Consider the following 25,323-nt stretch of genomic DNA (forward strand, 5'->3'; position numbering starts at 1 on the left):
GTCTTGCTTTCTTCGTCGCCGTTTCCTTCTACCTCTGCATCTGACTCGGCTCTCACAAGCCAAGCCGCCGCCTGATATCGTCATGTGCGTCTTCCTTTGTCTCGGCCACCGTTTCTCTATGATTATTTCCCTATCTGCATCATTCGTCCTTGCCCACGTCTTCGGCCACTGACTCGCCTTTCGCCCTCTCGGCCTTACCTAACCCTCCCTCCCCTCTCCCCAGCAACACAGCGGCGCCGCTGCGCTCCGCCTCGTTTCACGGCACGGATGGGTTCGGCTCGGCCCTGCTCCGGCGCTCAGCGTTCGCCTCCTCCGCGGCCGCCGGGTCGGAGGACGAGTCGGCGGTCCGTCGCCGCTCACCGCTGGTCGCCGCGAGGTCAGGGGCCGCGCTGCCCACCCATCGACTCGGTCACCCGGACGACAGCGACCCGTCAGATGTGTTCCACGATGGTGCGTCGGCTGCGTCGTCGACACGGAAGGTAAGGGGCATGTGGGTGGAAGGAGGGGCTGGTTAGTGTGGACGGTTACAGAGGTTCGTACTTCGTTCAGACATAGTGAATGGAGATCCGGTGTTGGTTAATTTATGGATATTCATGGACGATGGACACTATCTGTGAAGTTACTGGTATGTGGACGTCTGTGTGTTTGGTTTGTGGATAGGTGACTGACGCCCCGACACGCACCGTGCACCAATATCGACCACACCCGTACACAGCAGCACTGGGACGGGATAGTGCACCAGGGAGCGCGGTGATTCGAGCACGTACTGCTGAATGCCCTACCGTGGATCGGGCCGGCGCCGCCTGCTTTCTGTGACCCTGTTGTACAGTGGGACTCTGCCACTCTGGTGTCGGCCTCGCCCATCTGCCACGCGCGCCCCGGCCGCCGCCAGCGCCGCCGGCGGCCGTTCTGACCACCTCTGTTTGCGCCCACTCCCGCTAGGTGTCTCTGGACGGCTCGCGCAGGTTGAGCCGCGGCCCGGCGCCGGCGTCGCTAAAGAACAAGGTCAAATTGGAGGTACGGACGAGGGTGTGTGTGTGTTTTTGAGTTTTGTGAGTGATCTTGGTTGACCTGGCACTGCAGGAGCAGAAGTAATTCGGGAACAGCGGCCGGCCTGCATGTGCATGCTGGTGTGAAGTGCATGCGCTGTAAATTATGCATGGCTAAATATGTGGTGGGTTGTCACATACTCGTTGAAGTTTATTTACACAAGTATCCCAAAAATCATGTGTTCCAGCTGGATGTGCGAGTGGTTACTTCACTGCTTCGTGGGGCTTCATCGCATTGGGATCGTCAAAAGCGTGCGAAAGCGAACCTTCAAATTGTGTCGCTTCGGGAATGAATGTTTACGTGGGCAATGTGTATGCTGTTGTTCGACGCGGCTACGTGTGTCTCCCTTCCAGCTCACTGTTAGGAACTTGACCCGGCTGTTCAACCCGCTTAGCCCGTTTAACCCTGTTAACAGCCATCCGGGACCCGCTACTTTATACACAACTAGCGATTGCCTGTTTAGTGTTTATGTTGGTGAGGGCTATGTGCCAACCGCCACAGGCCGTGAGACGGCTAATCAGAACTGCAGGCTGACCTCCACACCCCGGTGTTGTTTCAGGCGCTGGATAATCTGGTCATCTCCACCATCCACACGCTGTCTACCAAGATCCGCGGTAACTCTGAATCTCTCGTGTCCAAACTCAAGTAAGTATATAGCGATAGCTCCTTTCGAGGTAGTCATAATACAGCCAAGGTTCTGAGGGGTTTTGATGTCGGTCAGCAGGGCTGTCATAGTATGGGGTGGAGCCACTCACCGACGCTAGTGGCTCAGAAATTATTGTATTTGGAGCATTGTTGAGTCTAAAACCGTTGAGTTTACACTTTACAGCAATCTTGCTTGGCAATGTGTCATAATGTCTGACTAGGTAATATTCGGATGTTTTCTTTACAATGAACAATGAATGCGCACTTATCATTCTGACAATCGTTTGTGTGTTTTCGCGTGTGCAGGTGTCAGTTTGACGAGGAGGACGTGCGGCACACGCTGCTGGACGACGTGATGACCACGCTGACCACCGACACGCCGTCCTCCTCCAAGACGTCCTCCCGAGACCTTGCCGGCATCCTGAAGAACCTGCGCAAGGTCGAACAGGCCGTCCAGGGTAGGTCACTCACCGCGAAATCCTCGGGGATGGTGATAAGACCGACTGGTATCTGGAAAGGGAGTTTTGCTAAAGGGGCATGAATCCAGAGTTTGCTGCTTATGTGCTCTGGCAGCTGTGGCAGGAAATACACGTCCTTATATCAATGGGCCGTGGGCACGTAATCAGTGATAAAGCGAACTTTGTATAGGGTGACATGCGATGTAAAAGTGGGGATTGCTTTCCCTTCGTTATGTCGACCGAGTCAGCGCCACTAATTCGAGCACCCTTGGGGCCAAACAGACTAGGATTCAGCGCCAAACAGACTAGGATTCAGCGCCATAACACTGTTGCTTGTGAGAACTGAGACTCGAACATGCGACATCCAGCCATTAGTGTCTTCCATCATTGCTGGGATGTATAGCTGACCGCTGCTGTCTTTCATTTCCAGTGCTGGAGCAGGTTCTGTGCGATGACGACTGCGACCTCTCCGACGACGGAGAGCTGGACGTGGCCGACAAGTTTGGGGATGGCTTCTACTGAGCGGCCGCCCGCCTGTGATACGGACTGAGACGCGGTGTCAGAGAGGTGACGACACCCGGCCCGGCCCAGAGCGACCGCCGTACCGCCGCGCCGCCGCCTCCATGTTTAGTCTTTGTAACTGTGCCTTGACGCGCGCTGTAGGGAGACTTAGAGATACCTATTGCCGCTGGACGCTTTGGCGAACTCGGCTTTTTGTAAGAGCGTAGTGTGTTCGCTTCGGCAAATGTTCTATTAATGCTTTATGATTAAAAAAGTATATTCTTACACAAGAGTATGCCGTGTGTGTTGTCGCGATTGAGAAAAGAGCAGTTACCTCCAAACTCTGCGAAGAAAAACAGAGGCACAAGGTGTGATGCTTAAATAATATATTATCCTTTCATCCAGCGGTAGTAAAACACTGGTAAAACACACTGTATCACAGGTCCCCAGCGAAATATAACGGCACCAACAGGTAACACCAGCGCGATACGACAGTCCTCACGGCGTCCGGTACCTAAATTCATATCACCATATCGCTGTGGGCACTCGTTCATATCGTTGTGGGCACTCGTTCGTTTGTGCACCAAGATAGTCACAGGCAACTGACTCTGGACCAGCTCCAAATTGCTGAACATGTAGATTCTCGACTAAGGAGAATCCGTAACGATGCATCCGAAAGAACGGTTTCAGCTGGACAAGTAGCAGGCCTCATTCACCGGTTACAGCGTGGGAAGGCACCTGGTATAGACGGCATCACGGCGGAGCACCTTCTCTATGGTCAGTCGCCTTGTCTCCTGTCAGCTCTGGCGCACCTTCTCTCTGTCTGCCTGTCCACGTGTAGCGTGCCAGCTACCTTCGCTGACAGCGTTATTGTACCCGTGTTGAAGAAATCTCAATCGGACCCTAACTGCTTGGACAACTATCGACCGATTTCAATCACAACCTGCGCATCTAAGCTGCTCGAGCTGTTAGTGCTAGACGAACTGAACGCCTCATTTGAACCTCATCATCTGCAGTTTGGTTTTATCTCCAATCGGGGCACCATGCAAGCGTCTCTGTTGGCTGGAGAGACCATACAGCAGAATCGAGCCAGGGGTCTTCCTGTTTTTGTCGCAAACCTTGACGCGAGGAAATGCTTTGACCGAATATGGCATGACGGTCTGTTCTTCCGTCTGGAAGATTATCTTAGCGACTACTGCTGGTGCCTCATGGTCACCTGGTACCGCCACCTCTCTGCAAGGGTGACTTTTGGTGGCGCCACATCTGAAGCGTTCCTGGTCTGCAGGGGCACCAGACAAGGGGCCATCTTATCGCCAACCCTTGCAAACATCTTCCTCTTACCTCTTATTGAGGTCCTAGATCGCAGCGGTCGTGGAGCATATCTACACAGCCAGCACGTACCCGCTATCTGCTACGCTGACGATATTCTCCTTATATCTGCGAACGCGCGTGACCTCGGTGCAATGCTACAGATGGTGGGAGAATTCGCGGCTACTTGGCGCCTCGACTTCGTTCACCCTGAACCGGGAAAAACCAAGAGCCATTGTATTATATTTGGACAGGAACTATTCACGAGCACACCGAGGTGGACACTGTCAGGACAGCAGCTGCAGATCCGGCAGACGACCGAGCACCTCGGTACGGTGCTTGATGACAACCTCAGCACAGACAGCCACGTGGCTCAGCGCATCAGGCGCGCTTGTGCATCATTCTATGGCCTCACACCCCTGGGCAATTTCACCAACCGCCTGACTGCTGCTGACAAAATCTTCCTCTGGAAGACAGTAGTGCTGCCGGCACTGATCTTCGGCTGTGAGACGGCTCCCCTCAGTTCCGCCGACATTGAGCGTCTAGACTCGCGACAGGCTTCGCTGATCAAGGCAGCGCTGGGTCTGCCGCGTTCTGCGCACCATACGGCTCTTTTGATTGCTGCTGGGGTGCCTCGCATCGGTGAGGTGCTGCGAGGTGATGCCCTCCGCGCATTCCGTAATGCTTTCCGCGCTGACCACCGTCTTCGCCAAGCCTACGTCACTGGACTGGCCAGACTTGCTACGTACCCCGAGCAGTTGGATGGGTCGTTTATTGGCCACGTATATAATCTGTGTGGTGGGAACTTCGGCGCTATCATGCACATCGCTGCTGGGTACGTCGATCACGACATAGTCCGGGCACCACTCCAAGAAAGTGGTCTTATAGACAGTTTGAAGATGGTTTTGGCAAGCAACTGTCAGGCCTCGCGGCGCCTGTTAAGACTACTAACCTCCTGAGTGCTGATTAACTGTGTGTGTGTGGGTGGGTGGGGGGGGGGTGGGGGGGGGGGGGGGGGTATGTATCTTTTTGTCGCATGACGATGCTGAATAAACAATAATAATAATAATAATATCGCTGTGGGCACTCGTTCAGGCTATAATCCGGGAACAGGTCTGATGCCTCACAACCAGTTCACACTTCGAACCAGTTCACACTTCGTAACAGCACGGGACACTACGGATATGAACTTTGACAAAAGGCCATGACGAACTTTGGTGGTCTGAGGATGGGAAGACTGGATGGGAACCGAGCTTTACTGTTCTCATGGGTGTAGTGGTTGTTCACATAGTGCTCACAACTTTAGAGGTAATGGCAATGAAGTGGTCACAAACATAGGGTCTGTTCCCGTCGCTCCTCCCAAAAAATCTCGGATGAGGTTGGATGAGCTTGGAGGAGAGCCGTTTCAGAGGAGCCACGGGAACATTTTAGCGAGGAAATCAGCTGTTTGCGGGCTGTAACGGTCGGCGATTTATGGCGCGCAAACATAAATCAAGAGATAATAATCGCTTTCTAATAAAATTACCTTAGATTAATATCAAACATTACTATTTAAAGATATCCAATTGTCATCAATCACTAAAATCATTTCCACTTCCCTCAAATCTCATTTATAAACAATTCACATTTGTATTACGTGCGCCAAATATGTCTACGCAAGAGCCTCCTCCAAAAAACCAACTTTCGTTTGGGATGAGGGAGGAGGCAAATAGTGGTGGTGAGATGTGAAATCAAGATGAGCTTGGATGAGCTTGGAGGAGCGACGGGAACGATTTTTTGAAACGAGAGGAGGTTAGAGGAGCTTGGAGGAGGTTAGAGGAGCGACGGGAACAAACCCATTCACAGAGGCGGTCCGAACAGCCACTCGCCTAGTCAGAATGTTGGACACAGAAGGCAAATGGAACTCGAGCAGAGCTGCACATGCGCTCTCCCGGATGCTGCAGAGCACGTCACATTCAAGGTGCGCCCATCAACCCTCTGCAAATACGTTACTCCATAATATGCCTCACTGGGTGCTCTGGTGACGTCCAAATCATATCACGACAAACCAGAGCGAGTAAGACACGCAACAGACGCTGAAGCAGTGACTTACTACGCTAAGGTGCTGGCATCACCGGAATGTCGTTTGGTCGAAAAAAAACAGCTGTTCCGTCTCAGAGGGTTACAGACATTGGTAAAGGCGGGAAGAGGCCTGGAACCATTGGCAAATGGATAACCCTGCGACAAATTGGTGATGGGGGCAGACCGCAAATCTGTAAAACTTTGTCCTACAGCAATTATAAATACCGCTACCCTTATGTCAAACTAGCATTCAAAAGACCGTCTTCCTAGCCTACAGCAATCAGGCTTGCTGCTATTCCACTTAGCCGTGACATTGCAAAAACTGGCAAGGACCTGACCCGTTCACTCGATAGTGATTTCTTTATCACAATGTAAGCTTTGAAGGGTGCTCTTGTCCCCAGATAACTTCACCAAGGCGTCCAGCTGTTCCCTCCTCGGCCGGTCGGTGGCAGGCACATCTGAACGTAATTCCTCTCCTCCGTGAGCGAAACGGTGTGACCTGCGCCATGCTCTTATCATATAGCGCCGCCTGTTCCATCGCCGGTACAACACTATAAGTACCGTAACTTTCCAACAGATGGCAGCACGGGCTCACCTCTGGGCCGCTCCCGCCGGCCACCAGGTGGCGGTCTGACACTGTCTGACGCGGCGCAGCTCGTCGTCGGAGAATCGCAGCGCCGTCGAGATGGCGTTCAGAATGTGTGCCTTCTGGGCGGCGTCGGTAGACAGCAGGTACCGCACCACGATGTTCTTGATGTACTCGAGATTGGCGCCCTCCCGAGACGAGTTTAGCTCCAATCTGATGGGAAACGGGTCAAAGGTCAGGTCACAGAAGGTAAGCGAAGCGATTGTGACAGCTCATTCAGGTCTATAGATCTCAGAGAGCAAATTTTAGTTAGTGAAGCCGGGCCAATGTAGCAGCTGTCGTTGGAGGCATCTTAGAGGTCATAGATCTGAGGACCGGCACTGCCAACCATGACTGAGGGGTTCGGTTTCCGAACAGAGTACTCGATTATATGTTGATGTTAGGGAGTGACTGAGGTGAGGCAGTCATATCATCAAAGTCTGCCCACAGCGCATCCAGCTGTTCTGTAACAGAAGACTGCTCTGTTACTGAGGATGTGGTCCCGGCTCTAGATACTGGTCGCAGCACACACCGTGCAACATGACTCGAACTTATCATTTTGTCAGCATCCGTTGAGTGATTTAGTACCACCCAGACAACCTTTGTCGGCTTCGCATTTGTGATCCATGATTTCAACAAATCACTTATTAATTTCCACATATATTTTCGGTAGACAGAGGATGCCATGACATCAGATGACAGAGGGTGAGACAAAAGACGTCGGCACAAAATTCACGCAGACATAAGACAACAACGTGGAAGGAACAAGTCGCGTCCAGCCCCTGGAGCATCTTTGTCCGTCAATCTATTTCTTGTCGCACACGGTGGCAAAGTCTCCCTGGCAGAGGGCGTAGTTGATGACGTGGTGGATCACGTTCTCCTCCAGGCTGCCGCGCAGGAGGTGGGCTCCCGGACCGCGCGCGAAGATGCCCACATCCTCTCCTCCGTGGGTCTCCTTGGGCAGGTAGATGCCGGCGATCTGCTTGTAGTGCGGGTCGCGCCACTCGGCCGTCTCGCTCATGTCGGCCAGACGAGCGCGCTTGGCCTCGAACTCAGCCCAGTCCTCGGTGCCTCCCGGACCGTTGGCGTACTGCATGATGGGATAGGGCAGCTTGGGCGGCGGGCCTCCCTTCTGCATGCCGCCAGCCAGGAAGGAGGACGGGCCGAACATATCCAGGCCGCGCTCCGGGTAGCCGTTGATACCGAAGGTGTGTGAGTGGTCCGAAGAGACCACGATCAGCGTCTCTGACTCGTCAGTGTTGTCCATGACGTGCTGGACGACCTCCTCCAGCTCGATGGTCTCGTCGATGGCCGTGTACGCGTTGCCGTAATGGTGTCCGTGGTCGATCTTGGCACCCTCCACGAACAGCACGAAGCCGTTCGGTCCGCGCTTCAGGATCTCCACAGCCTTCTTCACCATCTCGGTCAGGTTGACGTCGTCGGGGGTCTGGAAAGCGCGGTACTGCATATGACTGCGACTGAACAGACCCAGCACGTAGTCGGCAGAAGTGGCGTCAAAGTTGTTCAGCTCGTCTTTGGTGGTGAGGTACGCGTAGCTGCGTCCCAGGGAGGCCTGCTTGTCCTTCCACTCCTGGATCAGGTCACGGCCATCCAGACGGGAGCCACCCTCGACCTCCTTCGGCGTGAACTTGCCCCAGCCGCCGCCGAAGGCGACGTTGATGTCGATGCCTTCACGCTCGACGAACTGGGTGGACAGGTCCTTCATGACGTTCTTGCATGAGTCCTTGACGGGTCCGGTCATCCATTCCATGGCGACGAAGTCGGCATCGGACTCCCAGGTACGGTAGGCGGTGTGGCCGAAGGTGGCAGCGGGAGAGGCGTGCGTGATACGGGCGGTGGACACCAGACCGACCCACTTACCGGCCTCCACTCCGTAGCGGAGGATCGACTTGGGTGAGGAGGCCTCGTTGACAGCATCACAGTTCCAGATGAGGACGGAGCAGTCGACACCGACCGTGAGGAAGTTGCCCTTGGCGCCGGTCAGGTACGCGGTGGCCGTGGAGGCGGAGTCGGCCGTCCAGCGGTCGCAGTTGTACGTCTTGGACAGTCCCAGGTAGGGGAAGGTCTCCCAGGAGAGCATGGTGTGCTCGGGCACATCAGCGCCGCTCAGGAGACCCTTGCGCTTCCTGGCGGCCGCCAGCGTGGCGATGGACATACCGTCTCCGATGAAAAGCACGGCGTTCTTGGCCTGATGATCGTACACGGGATCGGCCAGCTTGGTCCTCAGGATGTCCTGGGCGATCTCCTTCCAGAACACCGAGTCTAGAACCTTACCGGAGCGGGAGAGGGAGGCGCCGTCGCCGAGGCCCATCTTCTGCTGCACCTCCTGGTAGGTGGGCGCGTTCATCTCGTGCATCTCCAGCTCGTCCTGGTCCTCGACCCGGGAGTCGAGAGGCACGGCCACGGTCACGGCCGTCACGCAGGCGGCGACCACCAGCAGCTTCATGGTGTCTGTGTGTCTTCTAACTTCCGAGACCCACCAGTCAGGTGGAGTGTGGACTGACCCAGCGGTGGTCCGACTTTATACCCCGAGGGGTCACACTTGTGAGACCGCACAGGACACCTACACTCAATTATCGTCTGGTCACAGATGCTGACCACTCCGCTAACCACCAACATGTGTTCTTTGAGACCGAGAGGGCAGCAATCATCGAGTACTGACCAGACATCGGTCACCACCGCAAAGGTCTCCAGCAGTGGCACAGGCGTGCGGTGTAATAGGTCAAGACATGTTCCCTTCCCTATAATATATCGACGAGGCTATGGTGAAGTTTGTCGAAGGTTTTGTAGCTGTATTCCGAAGACATGAATCTTAATCCGTTTTGTAACCATAGCGTCTATGCGTCGAACAGGAGAATTCACCTAAAGTGAAATATGAGCTATATCACAGTCGTGATTTCCTACCCACTCTATGACTCACTATCAGCGGCCTGACCCTCCCTTGGTCCCCTCTCACCATTCAGCCCCACTCCAAACCCCTTCCTCACCGTCTGATTTTCTCCCTGAGCGTCTCAGCCTCGTCCTGCAGCACCTCCTCCCTCTCGAGCATCTTGTTCTGCAGCTGCCGCATGGTGGACTCCAGCTGGTGCTTGGTCCGGCGCAGGTTCGAGATCTCCTTGTCCTTCCTCGCCACCTCCTGCAGCAGGAACAGAAGCAGCGGTTTTCAGCGGCGAGGATAAGCTAAGGTTCAGAGGTACGGACTAAGTACTATGTAAATAAGATAAGGACACATTTAGTATATTCATGGGATAGTAAAACTGAAAAATCTGGGGCATAAAATCAATTATCATGTGCACATACCAATGATATGCAGGCATTTACATTAATGAGCTATAGTTATCATGAGAATATATGTGACTTGTGAGTGTTATATTCGTTCTTGGCAATCGAGACGTTAAACTTAGTGAAATAATTAACAGCCAGTATTAATTGACATTTTAAGTTGACATTTTTATATGGAGGCTGGCAAAGTAGCTATTTCAGGGTCTAGCAGCTCCTGACTGACCCCACTAATCGGGCACCCCAACCAGTCACCGCACCTGCATGTAGTGCAGCATCTGTCCCTCGTGCCGCTCCAGGCCCAGCTGGGAGAGTGAGGCCGACACCGCGGCCGTGTCCGGCTGCGCGCCAGAGGCCGCCTCGCGCAGCTGGCGCAGCTCGGCGTCGCGCTCCTCGAGCAGAGCCGAGGTGCGCAGCCGCTGGCCGGCCAGCTGCTGCTCCAGCTCGGCTAGCCGCAGCCGCTGCTGAGTCTCCAGAGACGCCAGCTGGGAGCGGTGAGCCATCCGCAGGTCGGCCTCGCTCTGAAAGAGGGGGAGGACGTCAGATGGACGACTCAGAAGAGACAAGGGAGAGGCCAGATCGCCGGAAGGCTAAACTTGCGACAGCGATGGAGGCACCCAAATGTAGAGTTGTAACTTTGAAAGAAGCCAAAAACTACAGAAGACTATCACCTGAAAGTAGCAAAGCACCTAAAGCTCTAACAACACACATACCAGCTAGATTGCACAGGACAAAACCAAATTGGGTCTTGAAAACGATCTAAATGCAAAGAGAGTCCAACTGACCAGCTCCCTCCCCCTGAGCCCGGCCTCTCACTGCGCTCCCCGTCCGTGCTATTTAACCCACCTGTTCCAGCCGGGCCTCTCGCTGCGCTCCCCGTCCGTCCTATCTAACCCACCTGCTCCAGCCGGCTGACTTGCGAGCGCAGCGTCCTCTCGAGGTCGTCCCGCTCCTCGCAGGTTTTTCTCAGACGCAGTCGCAGCTCCTCGCTCTGCTTCCGGAGCGTGTCCAGCTCGGTGGTCACCGACGGACACGTCGCCTGGCCGCTGAGAGGATAAGAGCACACGAATTATAGCGGAAACTTAGCCCGACAGGTCAGTGCCCACAAATTAGGCACTCCGGTCACTCAGCTGAAGTGTTTGTTGACCCTCTGCCACAAGGCTCACTTAAAACTAAAAAAGTTCACATCGTATTAATGTACTATCACATCATAGAACTACAATCTACATCTATCTACGAGTTTAATGGAGATGCTTTTGGTCTGTTTGAGCCTTCACGAATCTCTGACCTATGAAGTTCTCTTTTGTACTTACGGGTCCCTTTTCCTGGCGGCCATGACGCGAACTTTGTACTTTTCGAACTCCTCCTTGAGGTGTCTGTACTCCTGGCGCCAGTCGGTGTCATCTCCATCCGACAGCAACTCTACCAGAGGTCAAACGGGGTCAAGGGTCATATATGGGTCATTTTGTGGTTATATGTCTCACGGAATCACATCGGGCTATAGATAACAAGCCAAACTCAGAAGTCATAAGCTGCTTAATAATGACATATTGGCAAGGCAATGTCGTAATTCGGGGCAGACGGGGTCTGATGACCCGTCGCGAGTCTGTTCCGTTTTGAAGGCAGACACAGCAAAGGATACTTCGACGTGTTTTTTCCCAAACCCCCATCAGTTCTCCCGTGAACATCCGCCAAATTAAAAAGAAACAGAAATGTAGTCACACGGTTTTTCCCAAGTTTGTCTGGCTTGGCAGATCAAGCAGCGTCAGAACATGCTCACAGAACAGATGTAGACCGAAGGGTTAGGAAAAAAACACATCGACATGAGATATGTGCTCAGATCTAGCGCAGTTATGCCACACGTTTCACCCTACTCATCCGCTTGACTCACCCTTTCTTAAAATCCCCAGCCAATTCCTTTACCACGTACCACCAATAGTCAACAATCACTAACCTTTGAGTGGCGCCAGCAGCAGTTCGGGCCGCTCCTGGGGCGTCTCCTTCAGCCAGGAGGCCAGCTGGTGCACCGTGGCGGCCACGTCTGGACCGCCCCGGTCGCCGGCCGATGGCTCGTTACTGATGAAGTCGGAGGGCGAGGAGCGGCTCCGCTGACGGGCCTCCTCCTCCAGGCGGGTCACCTGGTCCTGGAAATCGTCCATGCAAGGGAGGCTATAAGCAAATGAATTTGGAAACGAGCATGGAGTATGGACTCGTGGCTACGGTAGTGCGATATCGTTTTCTGATTTTACAGTTCCCTTTGAAACAAAAATATCAATTACTATTGGGAGTCTCCCAAACGGTTTAAATACATGGCGAGCGGTCAGCGTCGATAAGGGTGAGAGCAAGGCAACACGACAGGGAAAGACGACTTTATTGGCAAATAGTATTAATGTTTGCCAGTGCTCTGGCGAGGAACATGATAGATACAATTATATGAAAGAAAAACATTGACCTTTTTCCTCGAATCTATAGCAAAATTAATGAAAAATCACCTTTTTATTTACGTGATATTTCGGCCAACAGACCATTATCAAACGAAAGAAAGAACAATTTGTTCTTTCTTTAGTTTGATAATGGTCTGTTGGCCGAAATATCACGTAAATAAAAAGGTGATTTTTCATTAATTTTGCTATAGATTCGAGGAAAAAGGTCAATGTTTTTCTTTCATATAATTATTGGCAAATATATGCGACGGAGGCCAAAATGTAGCGACATGCAGTAAGGTAGAGCACCACAACGGTGCATGGGGCGGCTGCATTCATATTAGAGCGCAGGGGCACCTTCCCTGAAGATCGACATCCGCTTTCGGCAGTTATTTTTCCACGCTTCCACGCTTCCTCTCAGCGACATTGTAGATCACGTTGATGCGAAGTTGATCACGTTCACACGAAGTCTTCAACAGCCTGCACACTCGCACTGAAACCCCACACAAAGTCTCTGGACGATTTATGTTCTGTATCACCCTCGCACACACCGGCAGGATGTTGCAGCCACCATCGAGAGCTCTCCCCCAGTAGGTGGGACAGGACCCAGCTCTCCCCCAGTAGGTGGGACAGGACCCAGCTCTAGTCCCAGCTGAAGTCAATGACGAGAGCATCCAGAGGCTTGTCCCCTTCAGGACACAGTTCAGCGTCCTCTGGCTCGGCAGTCTCCACCTGGGAGAGCAGGGCCGCTGTCTGCCGCATCTGACTCCGGAGCACCGCTGTCGGTGATCGGAGGCAGGCGTTGCGGCGCTCCAGTACCGACCGGTCCACGTCCCAGCACCTCAGCAGGTCACCGCCGAGTTGACGGTCATCTATCGGGGGACAGCGGGGGGCGTCAGTCACGCCAGAGGAAAGATGAGTGCAATAAGGGCAACACAATGTTAGAAAATATTAAATACGTAGCACAACTTACAGTCTAACAGTGCATATAAATCCTACTTCAAATGAATTGTTATATTTCCAAAGGTTTTATGTGATTAATTATGGTCCGACTTGCCACTTACCCGACTTCCTGTTGAGCGGGGCGGGTGGCGACGTCTGGTATCGGTATGGTGGCCTTCGGCTTCCTGATACGCCGGGGAATAATGGGCGTCACAGCAGAGCCGAGCCGTGTCCTCTTCGCCGGGGCTGGGTCCAAGAATTGATCGGCATCGCTGGCCACGGCCAGGCTGCCGGTGCCGCTGCTGCTCGCAAGAGCGGCCGGCTCCGGCGGTACATCGGCCCTAGAAACAATCGTGCGCTTCCGCTCTCGTTTTCGTTCACGCCGTCGTATTGTCGGGGGTAACACCTTCTGGTTCTCGGACATGTAGCCTCTTCTTTCCGAACACTGATCTAAGTAAAACCTGATGTCAATGTCCCGCTCGTCTTGCGTCAGCCTTTGATTTCCTCGTATCTGTTCGATGGCATCGGTGGCACCGACATCCCAAAGCTGGTCAAGGCTGGCAATGAACTTGGCTCTGCGGCCGCCGGGGTCACTTTTTCTCTTCTCGTTCTTTGCTAGCGCCTGCCATTCTTCATACAACTTTTTCAGTTTCCGAACACAATTTCGCGGCAGCATCGTTGGGATACGTGTCATTGACCAAACGCAGAGCACGCTGTCTACTACAGAGCGAAAAGCCGTGCTGTTGTCCGGAGTTCGCCTCTTGACGTAGAAAAAGAGCTTCAATACGGAGCGCACCGTAGGCAACTTCGACTCGGGAATGGCTTGTTCTGGTTTACCTACCAGGAAGAAGTCCGTATCTTTTTTATGTTCCTCCTCACTCATTTTTCTGCACAGTCACCGCCCGCTCGGCGCGACCAAGTCGGTACCACACCACCAGACACCCACTTCAAGGTCACACTCCACAACACAGCTGTATGACTGAGACACCGATCAGACACTCGATCTCTCGCGAGGCAAACGGCGCCACCAGCGTCGTGGATAACGTGACCCAGCCCCAGCCAGCCCACCCGGCCGTGTAATATACGACCCCGCTTTTCATTCCCTCCGTCAGCCAGCTGGCCGCGGACAACCGACTGCCGCCCCGCCGCGGGTCTCCAGTAACACTCGCTGCCGATAAGGCGTTTCCGCGTGGGCACAGCGCTCAATTCTCGTCCTTATTGACAAAGCCGATAGCGACGTGGTTGACTGTAAGCCGCCACGGGACCAAAACGCAAAAGCAGTCGATAGGGTACGATAAAAAGAGTATTCTTGTTTTTAAAGCCTTGGAAATCCCTACCATGGATGAAGGAGAACCTGGATTGGAAACTAACAGCTGATTGCCTTCCCTTCGGAAGTGCCCGAGGGCACGCGCGGCGTGGGTAACGAGGGGATGGCGGCAGCGGGAGCCGCGTCCGCCGCGCATTCACTGGCGCCCCGTAAGCTTTCACTGGCGCCGCGTAAGAGAAAAACACTAGAAATGGCCCCTCCCTGGCTCATAGGTCGTGCACTATTCACGGCATTCGGTAACATTTACATTTTACAGCGATTTAGTGTTGGTAGATGCGTATCTGAATCAACGAGCCGATTCCAAATTTCATGAGGCCGTAAAATGCGACTGACGGACTTTTCCACTAATTTGGTTGCACTTTACCTCTAAAGGTTTCAAAAAGCGATTGCAGATGTTACCATCTGACATTTATATGTGGTTTACGTAACGATTGTGGTAAGACATTGTAAAAACACACACACACACAAAAACAGTGGTGCATACCTGTGTTTACTGCATAATGTGCCCTCCAGATATGATTGGTAATATGCTAGGCAATATGATTGGTCAACGCGTAGGTAATCAGCTTCCACTGCAAAGGCGCTAGCCTCTGCCAAAGACGTATAACAGTTATTCGACTTGTATGAACAAATTAATCCTTCTGTAAATGTTCGTTATTTTCTGCTCTGAATATTACCTAATACCTATGGAGTAAACATCGCAAGACTAGTAAAAAAAAACTTATTTGTGGGAAGTGGCATATTCGCTTTGATTGATGTTTCCTCTATTTTTATGGTTAAATGAACATTTATCATCGTTATAAAAATATCACATTCATTATACGTGTAGGCCTAAGTAGCCGTTGATTTCTCTGCAGATGTGCAAGTTATGTCGTATTTTCAAAATAATGTATACAACTGCATGTCAGCCCGCTGCGTTATTCATTTCACGGAATCTCGTCCTTTCACGGGTGACAATCTGTCGTCTCGACCGACGTTACCTACCTTGAGCCGGTCGATGGAGGCCTGATCAGCCACTGACTGCTGCTGGTACCGTCCCAGCGAAGCAGACACCTCCGCGATGTGACTCTCCAGACTAGAGGTGCGCTCCTCGCGATCACATAGAGTCTGAAACAGCGCCCGGGAGGGGGTGGGGGGTGGGGGCAGAGTGACTCTCTAGACTGAAAGTGCGCTCCTCACGGTCATATAGTCTGAAACGGCGCGGAAGACCAGTGCTACTCTCCAGACATGTCTCTTTGTGACCATGCGCTCCTCAGTCTTCCGTTCGTCACGACACAAAGAGCCTGAGATAGGAGCGAAACGAATATCCGGGTCGCACTGGCGTCTTCTTTTAATTAAATGCATGCAAACATGATAATTAAAACAAATCAACTATTGACACCTCTAGCCAAGAGCACGTAGCGTATATTCTTCGTAACTACAACGGACAACCATGGATTATAAGGTATTCCTGGATGGGACACTCCGCCGATTTTCCGACCACCCACGCCGGCGAGGGCGCAGGCGCCTTTTAGCATTGCGTGCACTATGAGCGGATCGTGTCTAATGGTTCCGTATGTGATAGTGACTAAATCGAGCCATAGTAATTATTAAAAATGACTAAATATATGTTTAAAGTGTCTGAAATCGTGTATTACGAGCTAAAGCTCGCTAATTTCGCTCTCTATTACCGCGTTTTCAGCACGCACGCCGGTGCACTCGCCACCGATGTTTCGGCGCTCCGCCACCAGGGCGGCCACTTGGTCGCCGGCGCTAGCATTGGGGAATAAGGAGTGTCCTATCCAGGAATACTTCATCCATGGGACAACCACGTACGTCGTACACGGACGAACCTGTTCTAGTTCGGCGACCCTAGCCTGCCATCTGTCGGCGTTTTCCGTCATCTCTAGAGTACGCGTGTCCGCTGCGTGACGCTGGTGTAGTTCGGCCTCCAGATCGGCAGCACGAAGCTCAGTCTGACGCGCCAGCTCGCGCTCCCGACAGAGCACCTCCTGGGACTCGCTGCAGAGGGGGAGAGGAGGGAGAGGGGTGATCAGGTCAACAGCAGCAAATATAGCGCAAACATGAGTGAAAGTATTTGAACGTTAATCGTTAGTTGTAACGTTAATCGTTAGTTGAGCAGCAATCGCCACGCACTTTGTATGTGGATCGCTCTTAAATGTAAATACAAATACAAATACGAACGAGTGCGAGCTGTGACACAAGACAAATTACTGCTATTACGAAATTGTCATAATTATGCAGCATCTGAATAATCACCACAAAATCAGGTACCTATGCATTCATATCTAACATCTCTAGCATGAATTTTCACAATAATCAAGCATAGATATCAGGCACGATCGATCGCACCGTCATTACGTGGATGCTGGAGTTTGTATGTCTGACAGCTCACCGCAGCATTTCGGTGTAGTTTTTCGTTTCCTCTTCTCGCTCTCTTTGAGATCGCGCTAGACGATCTTTAACATCAGAGAGTGATCGAGTGGCCTCCCTCAACTCTGCTTGGGTCTGGGGGCGAATGAAAGTGATGCAACAGTCATCAAATGAAAGCACGAGAGATCAGATGGTGATAAAGGGCAGTCTATAGAGCACAAATGAAAACACACTATACAAAGCCAAATAGCATGCCCAGAGTGATCCTTTTTAGAAACTTATCTACAGCCAGCTGATTAACTTGGTACAGGGACCCGCAGTTGCTTCTGTACACACTAGTATTTCAGCGTATTCTTTGCCTGTCACACCGTTGGAGGCGAATTGGGAAATGATTGTGTGCTTATTAAAACCACCATCTGAAGGGCTTTTAACTGATGTGCTGCTCTCCTAATTCAGTGAACTTTTTATGGCTATATTAGCAAAACATTGTTTTCAGCGCTTTTTCCTGCCCCATTCCTTCTGAAACCTGGAACCGCTTATTCCATTTACTCCTGCCATCTGACGATGGTCGTGCTGACTACTAGTTCCGGCGCCAGTTACTGCTCCAGTTTTGCACCCGGCACAAACTCAGGCGGCACCGTGGCTCGACCATGGGGAGGGTCGGACCGAGCCGACTGCCTGGGGCGCGGTTAGATCGGACGCCCTGCTGGGGAAGGGGACGGGAGTGAGGGGGAGTGGAGGAGGTGGTCACGTGGTCCGTCCAAGCTCGCAGACAACGTGACCTGTCCTGCGCCCAGCCATGTTCCGTGATCCAAAATGGCACGAGAGCTGTGGAATGCCTGGAGGAGACGCTTCGAAAGCGAACTTCAGCAGCACTAATTTACCATACTCTGTGGAGATAAATTAATATTATCTTAATGCAGAAAAAATTGTATGCCCAAGCTGTATAAGCTGTATCTTTTAAAGGTTGTAAATAAAATTATTTTAGGGACTTATGGGTTTCGTATACACAGTGAATTGTGTTACAATAAGCCGTTTCGCTGTTATGGTTACTAACTGAAGAGTTATCCTTTTTTCTCACAGGGAATGACAATACAATAACAATACGAATAAAACCAGACGTTTCGCACAAAAAAGTGCCTCCGTCAGTGGCAAGAAATAAGTAATTAGGCATACATGTTTTCTTTCGATAACATCGATGAAGTAGTTATCTTTATTTTTAAAAAGATATATTTTCAGCAGTTTTTTAAGCACATCATGGAAGCTTATAAACATTTGTGTATTTTATCGGCAACCCGGCTGGCCAGACCGAGACAGTGCCGCATTTAGTTATCATCGATGTTAAACCTATACACTCATTTTTCTCCACTGACGAAGGCACGTTGTTGTCCGAAACGTTTGGTTTTATTCGCATTGTTTTTTATATTGTCAATTGTCCGTGAGAAAAACATACTCATATGGACTGGTCTCAGTTCATATAGAAATCGTTGCACATTCATCAACACAGATAAAATGAATATTAGCCCTCACCACACATATAAGTAGAGGTAAGTAGACCGCGCCCGCTGTTTTACACCAATAAATCGCGGCAAAGCGAAGGATTGCGACGATTCTTTGGTGCCCTGGAGTTAATCAATGTTACAACTTCCCGGAAAATTAAATAGCCCTTATCATTTTTGCATCTTGTCTGAGAATTTTAAATCCCTGAACCAAATTACCTTTAACTTGTGATTATTTTTTTCAAGATCATGTCAGGCCAGAATAGCAATTGAAAGTCAGCGCACATCTTCTGTGTGTTTCCATAGTCGTTTCGTGATTAGCAACGTGACAACATGTGAAATATACTATCTAATGTTTGTCTCATTAATTGTTGTGGGTGCCAAGGTCACGTGAAACTCAGGTTAAGGTCATTTACTTGAAATGATCTCGGTTAACTTCCTTAAATTTACACCTTTTTACTGTGGTTTTTATGAAGTGTTGGTTTGAAATTTAGCACCCATTTTAGCATTTGAAAACTAGGCATACTTAGGTATCAGTTATAGTGCCTATGCAATATGTTGCAAGGCTGTAAGTGCTGGTTAACATTCTATATAGCCGGCAGAACGCCTAATGGGTGATCTGGCGTGACCCGTCCTACCCCAAATGCTTTGATACATCATCTTTGATCAAAGCAAGTGCAAATTCGGAGTCAGAAGCAAGCCAAGTCCCAGCAAACTTCACTTGTAGAAATTCTAGCAGGACCAAATTTTCCGTGCTTTTGGGTTATTAACCTGATCTGGAAGGTCAACCAGTGACCTAGGATCTCAGCATTGACCAGGACATAAAAATAATTGGCTTTTTCTCGTCAGCGATGACCAGGACCCTCAAATCATCGGATTTCTCTCGTCACGAGCAGCACGCTCTTTTTTATTTTTTCAGCGAAGCTCTGGCTCTTTTTATCAAGGGCCGAATGGCTGAGGGTTTCTACGCCCCTCCGCTACATGTAAGACGCTGAAAAGAAATGCCTAAATAGGTGAGGGTTAAATATCGATTGCTTTTTAACCCTCGCCCTGGCAGGGCATTTTTCATAACACGGCCTGGCAGGGGGGGTCGATGCGACCCCCCCTCGCGATTGGCTCCTATGGCGCCTAGAAACACCAAATTTGATAGGTAGGTGGGCCCCCTGGAGTTCTCGTCCCTGTGCAAATTTGGTTGCTCTAGGTCAACATTTAGGGGGGTTTTGGGGGGTATAAATGTAAAAATTTCGCTAAAAACAGGTCAAAAGTTTTTCGCTTATAACTTTTGATCTAATTAAGATCGAGCAAAAAGAAAAGCACCAGTGAACTCAGCACGTTAAGGCGCGTCTAATGATATACTTTTTAGCTTGCGTAAGTGTACTTAAATATTTCTTAAGTTTTAAGTAAACTTAAATTAATAAATTAAGTTCAAGTTAACCAAATTGCATCATATTGCATATTATTCTATTCGGCTGATCACCAGGAACACATTGATACCATTTTTTAAGCTCTAGCGTCATTATGTGCCAAGTTATTGGCAAAAACGTCATTTGACCTCAGTTGACCTCATTTGACCTGACCCATGGATAAGTACACCAACCAAAGAAGCACCAAGTGACCTGCTGTTAAGTACTGTGGTTTCAAAGCACAAAAATGATAGAACGAAGCGGATATCTCCAGTATTTTCCGTATTTAGTATTTTCCCATAGGCTTAACATTACGACGTAATGACCTCTAACTGACCTCAGGTCAGTGACATCAAAAAACCCGAACTATATGTTATACAACTCGGTGAACTTAGCACATCCTGAAAGTTTGAAGGAAATCAGTCCAAAACTGTGAGTTGGACAGGTGCAAAAAGAAAATTGAAATTTGACCATGACCTCGTACCGGTTTTTCTGACCTGGTGACCTGACCCAAGGTCACCCGGACCTGAAATTTTCAGGTCATATGTAAAAAGGTTGCCCCATAGGCTGTGCTAAATTTGGCGGCGCTGTGCGCCGCCGTTTTTACGTTATCTTCGAAAAACCTTAGGGGGGTCGCATCGACCCCCCCCCTGCCAGGGCGAGGGTTAAGTGCCGAAGCCCGAAACACTTTAATTTACTTCGATAGCAGTTTTCAAGACCAACGAGCTCGAATAATATAACTTCTTGAACAATGTAAGCACCACATAAAATGAATCGTGAGAGAAGCGGCTCAAGATTAAGGAACTATGAGACACTTAATAAAAAACGGCATAGATTAGAAACTGCACCTAACTTGCACTGGTTTTTAAACCTTTTCGTAGCAGACTGGTAGATTAAATTTTAGGATTGATTTCAGCTGATGCTCAAATGGAGCTATTCATTCGTTCATTCATGCGACCATCCAATTCCATTCATAAAAGAAGCCAGTGACAAAATTGTTCATTTTAGTTAAGTGTGAAATACAAACTCAATAAAAGTTTAATGATACGGCAAATTTGACAGCTTTTATAATGAACAGACAAATAACTTTAACGAATCAAGGTTGCGAGCCCCAAATAGGGGAGAGTGAGGTATAGATGAGCCAAAGGGCAAGTTTAGCCACCCCATGTTTCTCAGCTCCATGCAGTAGCGGCGGAACACCTTCAATTAAGGGGGGGGGGCACTGCCGACTTTTGGTCCCATTCTTTCCATGCAACGCCCATAGGGCTAATGTTAAAATGCCAAAATCAAAGGGGGGCACGGTGCCCCGGTGCCCTCCCCGTTCCGCCGCCTATGCTCCTCTGGCGCTGATTGACTTGAGCTTCCATGTGCCGTTCGCTTACGATGCTGCAGTCTTTCACGTGAGACGGCAACGTTCTCACGCTCAGCACCCGGTAACATATCGCCCCTGATAACTAAGACATGTTTTGCCTTTAAAATGAGATGGTTGTTATCTACGGTGCATGGTTATTTTCCTTAGCGGGTGTCATTAATCGAAAATGGCCACGGGTGGGGCAAGATCAGCCATTTTCACCTGGGGGAAGATGAGCCGGATAAGCCATTGTTGTCTCCGCTGTCGAAAACCAAACTGAGCTGCGCTTGTTTCTGCTGAATAAAAATGGTAGGAAATTGTTTTTCTTTGTTGATTACACAAGTTGTAAGTGATTTGCAGATTATCTGAAGGATAAAATGATTTCTTCCGTGATAGAAAACTTGACGAGTTATTGGAAGGCTTAAAACAGTCACTTTTTGATGGAGGAAAAAAACTTTGACATAATTATGTATGCCATGGAGTTAATAAAAGAGCCCACTCTTCGCCGCGCCCGGGAAAAGAAGAGGTTCGCTTTTTCCATCCATGCTCAACTTTCCGGTTTCCCCACGATGTGTCTCAACTTACCCCGCCCATGGGGTAAGATGAGCAACGTGCAAGATGATTTTTGACGTAGCCTTTCAGTACAAAAATAAGCGGTATGAAACATTTCTGGCCACCATTACATGCGCAATGACGCACTCTGTCCGTCCAACCCGTAAACGCAGAAAAATGATAAGTAAGTTAGCCTGTAGCTTACGAAAAACAAAAGCGGCTCAACTTACCTCATTCTTCCCTACGTTACACAATTGAGGGCATTTTTTAGGCCATCACAGTATTTGTCAACAATTGTTGTTTGGGGGGCTGGGGAGGGTGGTTACTGGCTCATAAACTGCCCCCCCCCCCCCAAAATAAAAGAAAACGAAACCGATCATCCGCGAAAAGAACTATTGAGCTCGAACCAAGGTGACGAATCGATTTATAGGTATGCAGGATGACTAACGATGCCACTTTGTGTCAAATAAATTCCATCATCTGGATAGCACGTCAACATTCTATTTGACATTTTACAACAAACGTATACTATTTGGCGCGACTAGCCTCATAAATGTTCTGAAACTAAAACCGTTTCTTCGCAATTAACTTGGACCACGTCATCCCAGCTTATGCACGACAAAAATAAAATAATGATTCAGGATCACTGGCCTGAATTCGAATGCTTAAAGTTTACTCAAAACCGGTGTGGCTGAGGCACTCTTCGCTACATCTCGTGACGGCCACCATTGTGTTGCATTTTTCGGTAAGCTATAAGTTAATAAGGAAAGGATTGGTGAGTGGGTTGAAAATAGCCCCCCTCCACCCCCTCCTTCTGGAAACATAAGTAATCGAAAGATCTGGCGATGGTTTACCCACCTCCTCTGCCGCCGCGCTGCGAGGCCTCGATTCGTTCGGTATGTGGCTTCCTGAGCGGTCCTCCCCGGAGGCAAGGTGAAAGGTCATGGCCTGTATCAGAAATTTATACGTTGCTGAATATGTTTTATAGTTCTTCCAAGGCCTTGGACACCGTTTTATTATATCGGATAAACATTGCACTTTCTTGTCAATCAATACATTTAAAGAAAACTTGATCATAATCTTATACTGCGGCAATTGTAGTTCTGCTTACGGTTGCCTCTTTATGATACGGGCCACCACCACCTCCACTGCGCTGGAGCTCAGGCGTTCTACCCCTCCCCGCTACGGACCGGCCCTCGGGCTAGGTGTGTTAGTACTGAGCGCAAACCTGTAGTAGTCACGTGACTTTCATTCACGTAGCGGGAACGGAAGCTATAGGCGATACCAAGGACGGGCTCTGGGGAGGCAACCGGCGCGGAAAAATAGCACGATTGTAGTTTTGGAAGAATATCTGTTGCGGTAAGAGGAATTATGCAAAACATACGTGCTAGGAGCAAACATGTGTTATTCCTCCATACTTTGCGCTACATTTCCTTTCTTCAATGGCTAGCACTTAGCAAATAATAGCGCAATTCTAAATTGGTAATATATGTGTACAGTAGCAACTGCGGGTCCCTGTACCTACAAGAACTTCACTCACAGCTGACTGCTGAGCTCATATTGCATGCTTTTGGCTTGTAACTGAACAGTAAATGAGAAAGAAGATGTAGGTTTTCAGGTTTTACCTTATCGAGATCAGCCTTCATGGCCTTTCGATCTGCCATGTAGTTATTCTCCATTTTGGATTTTTCTTCCAGGAGAGTTTGCATGGAAGCAGTAATTGTGGCCAGCTGAGACTGAGCATCTTCACTGGTTTTCTCCTGCATGGAAAGTATGAGAAAAGCCATGTTAACTTGCAGTTGTTACAATGTAAAGACCATTTAATGTGACTAGCTCTGCAATTGTTAGGATTAACAATAATTTGAGAGAATATCCATTATCTTTTTCCAATAACTGACCTGAGCTTCAGTGCTATACTCCTCCATCATTTCCCACTCACCTTTTCCTTTTCAGCTCCATCTTTGGTGTCTGTTGGCTTCTTTGATGACTTTGATGACTGTCCTGATTTGCTTGTAGATAGAACTTTCAAACTAGCTTCCAGGGCCTCCTTCTCTTTATTGAGGCTTTTGTATGCCCGAACAAGATCTTAAAAAAATAATAATGCAATAAATAACTATAGGTAACACAGAAAAGAGAACAGCATGTCTTTGGCCACAGAACAAGGAATATAGCCTATATATGTAATGAATTATCTATGCAATGTCCAAGTAATAATCCAAGAAACTCTCCAACAAACAAACTTTGACATAGGTAAGTGAAAAATATCAACTTTCCATCACGTCTTATGCATATGGTAGGTATGAAGCAAAAATCTGAGAAATGCAGTCACATCATCATCAGCCAATCAGCATACTGCTTACAGCCAATGCAGCGTGCATAGGTTTGAACTACACAATATGATCGGCCGATGCGTAATAAGCTACCGCGTCAAACATTTTATTTAAAATTTATTTCGTCTGAAATTAAAATTAGAAAATAATCCTTTACATAACAAAGTAACATTTTATTTCTGATCATATTGAGCCTAAAAAGTCATAAATCAATTGCAAAAAAGTACCTTTCAGTCTGGATTCATAACGGGACAGCTGTTCCTTCTGCACATCTATAGTCTTCAACAGGCTCTCTTGCTTTTCTTGTTTTAGCTTTGAAGACATGATCAATGATAATTTGGTATGAAGGATTCACATGCAATTGATAAAATCTTGTCGCATTTAGCCCTACATAAATGGAAATATCCTTAGAATTTAGAAATGTCTATTATTTACAGACAAGATAAAATTTGGGGCTGCAAGAAACTTGTGTTCATTTCGTAGGCAAATATTTGTAGGAGCAGAAAATGCGGTCAGTGACTAATAGCAAGTGAGTTTTAAGAGCATGAGCAGCAAAACTTCCCATTAAGAACATTAGAAAAATAAGTTTGTTTGAAACATATGCGCCAAAATTACAGCAATTCTTGGCTTCCATATATGACTTATCCGCCTACCAAATTTGAAGCTAATGAAGGGAACTCGATGTCCGCCAATCCTCTTTGAATCCACCCAATCTAGCAGCATATTAATATTCACAAACCTTCTCACTAGATTGACGGAAATGGCAATTCACGGGTGAAGCCAAGCTCTGCAGCGAGCACCGCCTTGGCAACCCCAAGCTTTCAGTTTTGGTCTTGGATCATCGGTAACCTCTGTTTCGCGGCAAAACCAATGCTGTGCCATCAGCAAATCAGTGGCATTCGTTGGCGATGAGTCAAGCGCCTGGCCTGCAACGCCCGAAACAAAATGCGATGTTCCGTTCATTACAAAACGTTCCCTAAAAATCCATATGCTTTGCCAAGAGCCTCATGTATATACCTACTTTGGCAAATTTAGGTCGGCGAAAAGCACTCCGGCAGTCCCAGGAGCGAGAGCGAGGGGATTATGAGCTATATCCTTGTCTTGAGTTATGACACTCGGTTTACCGAGCGGACAATCTTGCCAACTACTTTGATTAGATATAATTCATTCTGCGG

At 49.3% G+C, this 25,323-nt stretch overlaps 3 protein-coding genes across 8 annotated transcripts in view; 1 reads left to right on the top strand and 2 right to left on the bottom strand.

The window, feature by feature from the left end:
- The window catches only part of LOC122386199 (serine/arginine repetitive matrix protein 1-like), a 77,022-nt gene extending 74,083 nt beyond the window's left edge, over positions 1 to 2,939 (top strand). For all 6 annotated transcript variants that reach the window (XM_043375156.1, XM_043375157.1, XM_043375158.1 and 3 more), the window contains 5 exons: positions 224 to 479; positions 943 to 1,017; positions 1,610 to 1,695; positions 2,002 to 2,153; positions 2,584 to 2,939. In XM_043375156.1, the coding sequence (XP_043231091.1) occupies positions 224 to 479; positions 943 to 1,017; positions 1,610 to 1,695; positions 2,002 to 2,153; positions 2,584 to 2,675 (661 nt within the window). In that variant the 3' untranslated portion in view covers positions 2,676 to 2,939. The remainder of the gene's footprint in view (positions 1 to 223; positions 480 to 942; positions 1,018 to 1,609; positions 1,696 to 2,001; positions 2,154 to 2,583) is intronic.
- Positions 2,940 to 5,039: 2,100 nt separating this feature from the next.
- Positions 5,040 to 24,644, bottom strand: LOC122386200 (GRIP and coiled-coil domain-containing protein 1-like). Its single transcript, XM_043375163.1, has 12 exons — positions 24,376 to 24,644; positions 23,758 to 23,903; positions 23,444 to 23,578; positions 17,036 to 17,148; positions 16,473 to 16,641; positions 15,625 to 15,747; positions 11,903 to 12,092; positions 11,262 to 11,370; positions 10,847 to 10,994; positions 10,209 to 10,469; positions 9,657 to 9,805; positions 5,040 to 6,822 (listed from the first exon to the last, which is right to left on the bottom strand). Exons 1-12 carry the CDS (start codon positions 24,470 to 24,472, stop codon positions 6,615 to 6,617), a joined length of 1,848 nt encoding a protein of 615 aa, XP_043231098.1. The 5' UTR covers positions 24,473 to 24,644; the 3' UTR covers positions 5,040 to 6,614.
- LOC122386201 lies at positions 12,302 to 14,447 on the bottom strand. Its single transcript, XM_043375164.1, has 2 exons — positions 13,436 to 14,447; positions 12,302 to 13,243 (listed from the first exon to the last, which is right to left on the bottom strand). Exons 1-2 carry the CDS (start codon positions 14,194 to 14,196, stop codon positions 13,240 to 13,242), a joined length of 765 nt encoding a protein of 254 aa, XP_043231099.1. The 5' UTR covers positions 14,197 to 14,447; the 3' UTR covers positions 12,302 to 13,239.
- Positions 24,645 to 25,323: the final 679 nt, after the last annotated feature.

Source organism: Amphibalanus amphitrite, unplaced genomic scaffold (assembly GCF_019059575.1).
Source record: "Amphibalanus amphitrite isolate SeventyFive unplaced genomic scaffold, NRLGWU_Aamphi_draft 000243F_arrow, whole genome shotgun sequence".
Taxonomy (NCBI): domain Eukaryota; kingdom Metazoa; phylum Arthropoda; class Thecostraca; order Balanomorpha; family Balanidae; genus Amphibalanus; species Amphibalanus amphitrite.

Bases quoted from the DNA above. Each gene is read 5' to 3' on its own strand.
- LOC122386200 (XM_043375163.1), bottom strand. From the start codon at position 24,472: ATGTCTTCAAAGCTAAAACAAGAAAAGCAAGAGAGCCTGTTGAAGACT. The intron at 17,149-23,443 runs GTAAAACCTGAA...ATTCGCCCCCAG, and splicing joins TGAAGGCTGATCTCGATAAG to ACCCAAGCAGAGTTGAGGGA. The intron at 9,806-10,208 runs GTGCGGTGACTG...TTCCTGCTGCAG, and splicing joins AGATGCTGCACTACATGCAG to GAGGTGGCGAGGAAGGACAA.
- LOC122386201 (XM_043375164.1), bottom strand. From the start codon at position 14,196: ATGAGTGAGGAGGAACATAAAAAAGATACGGACTTCTTCCTGGTAGGT.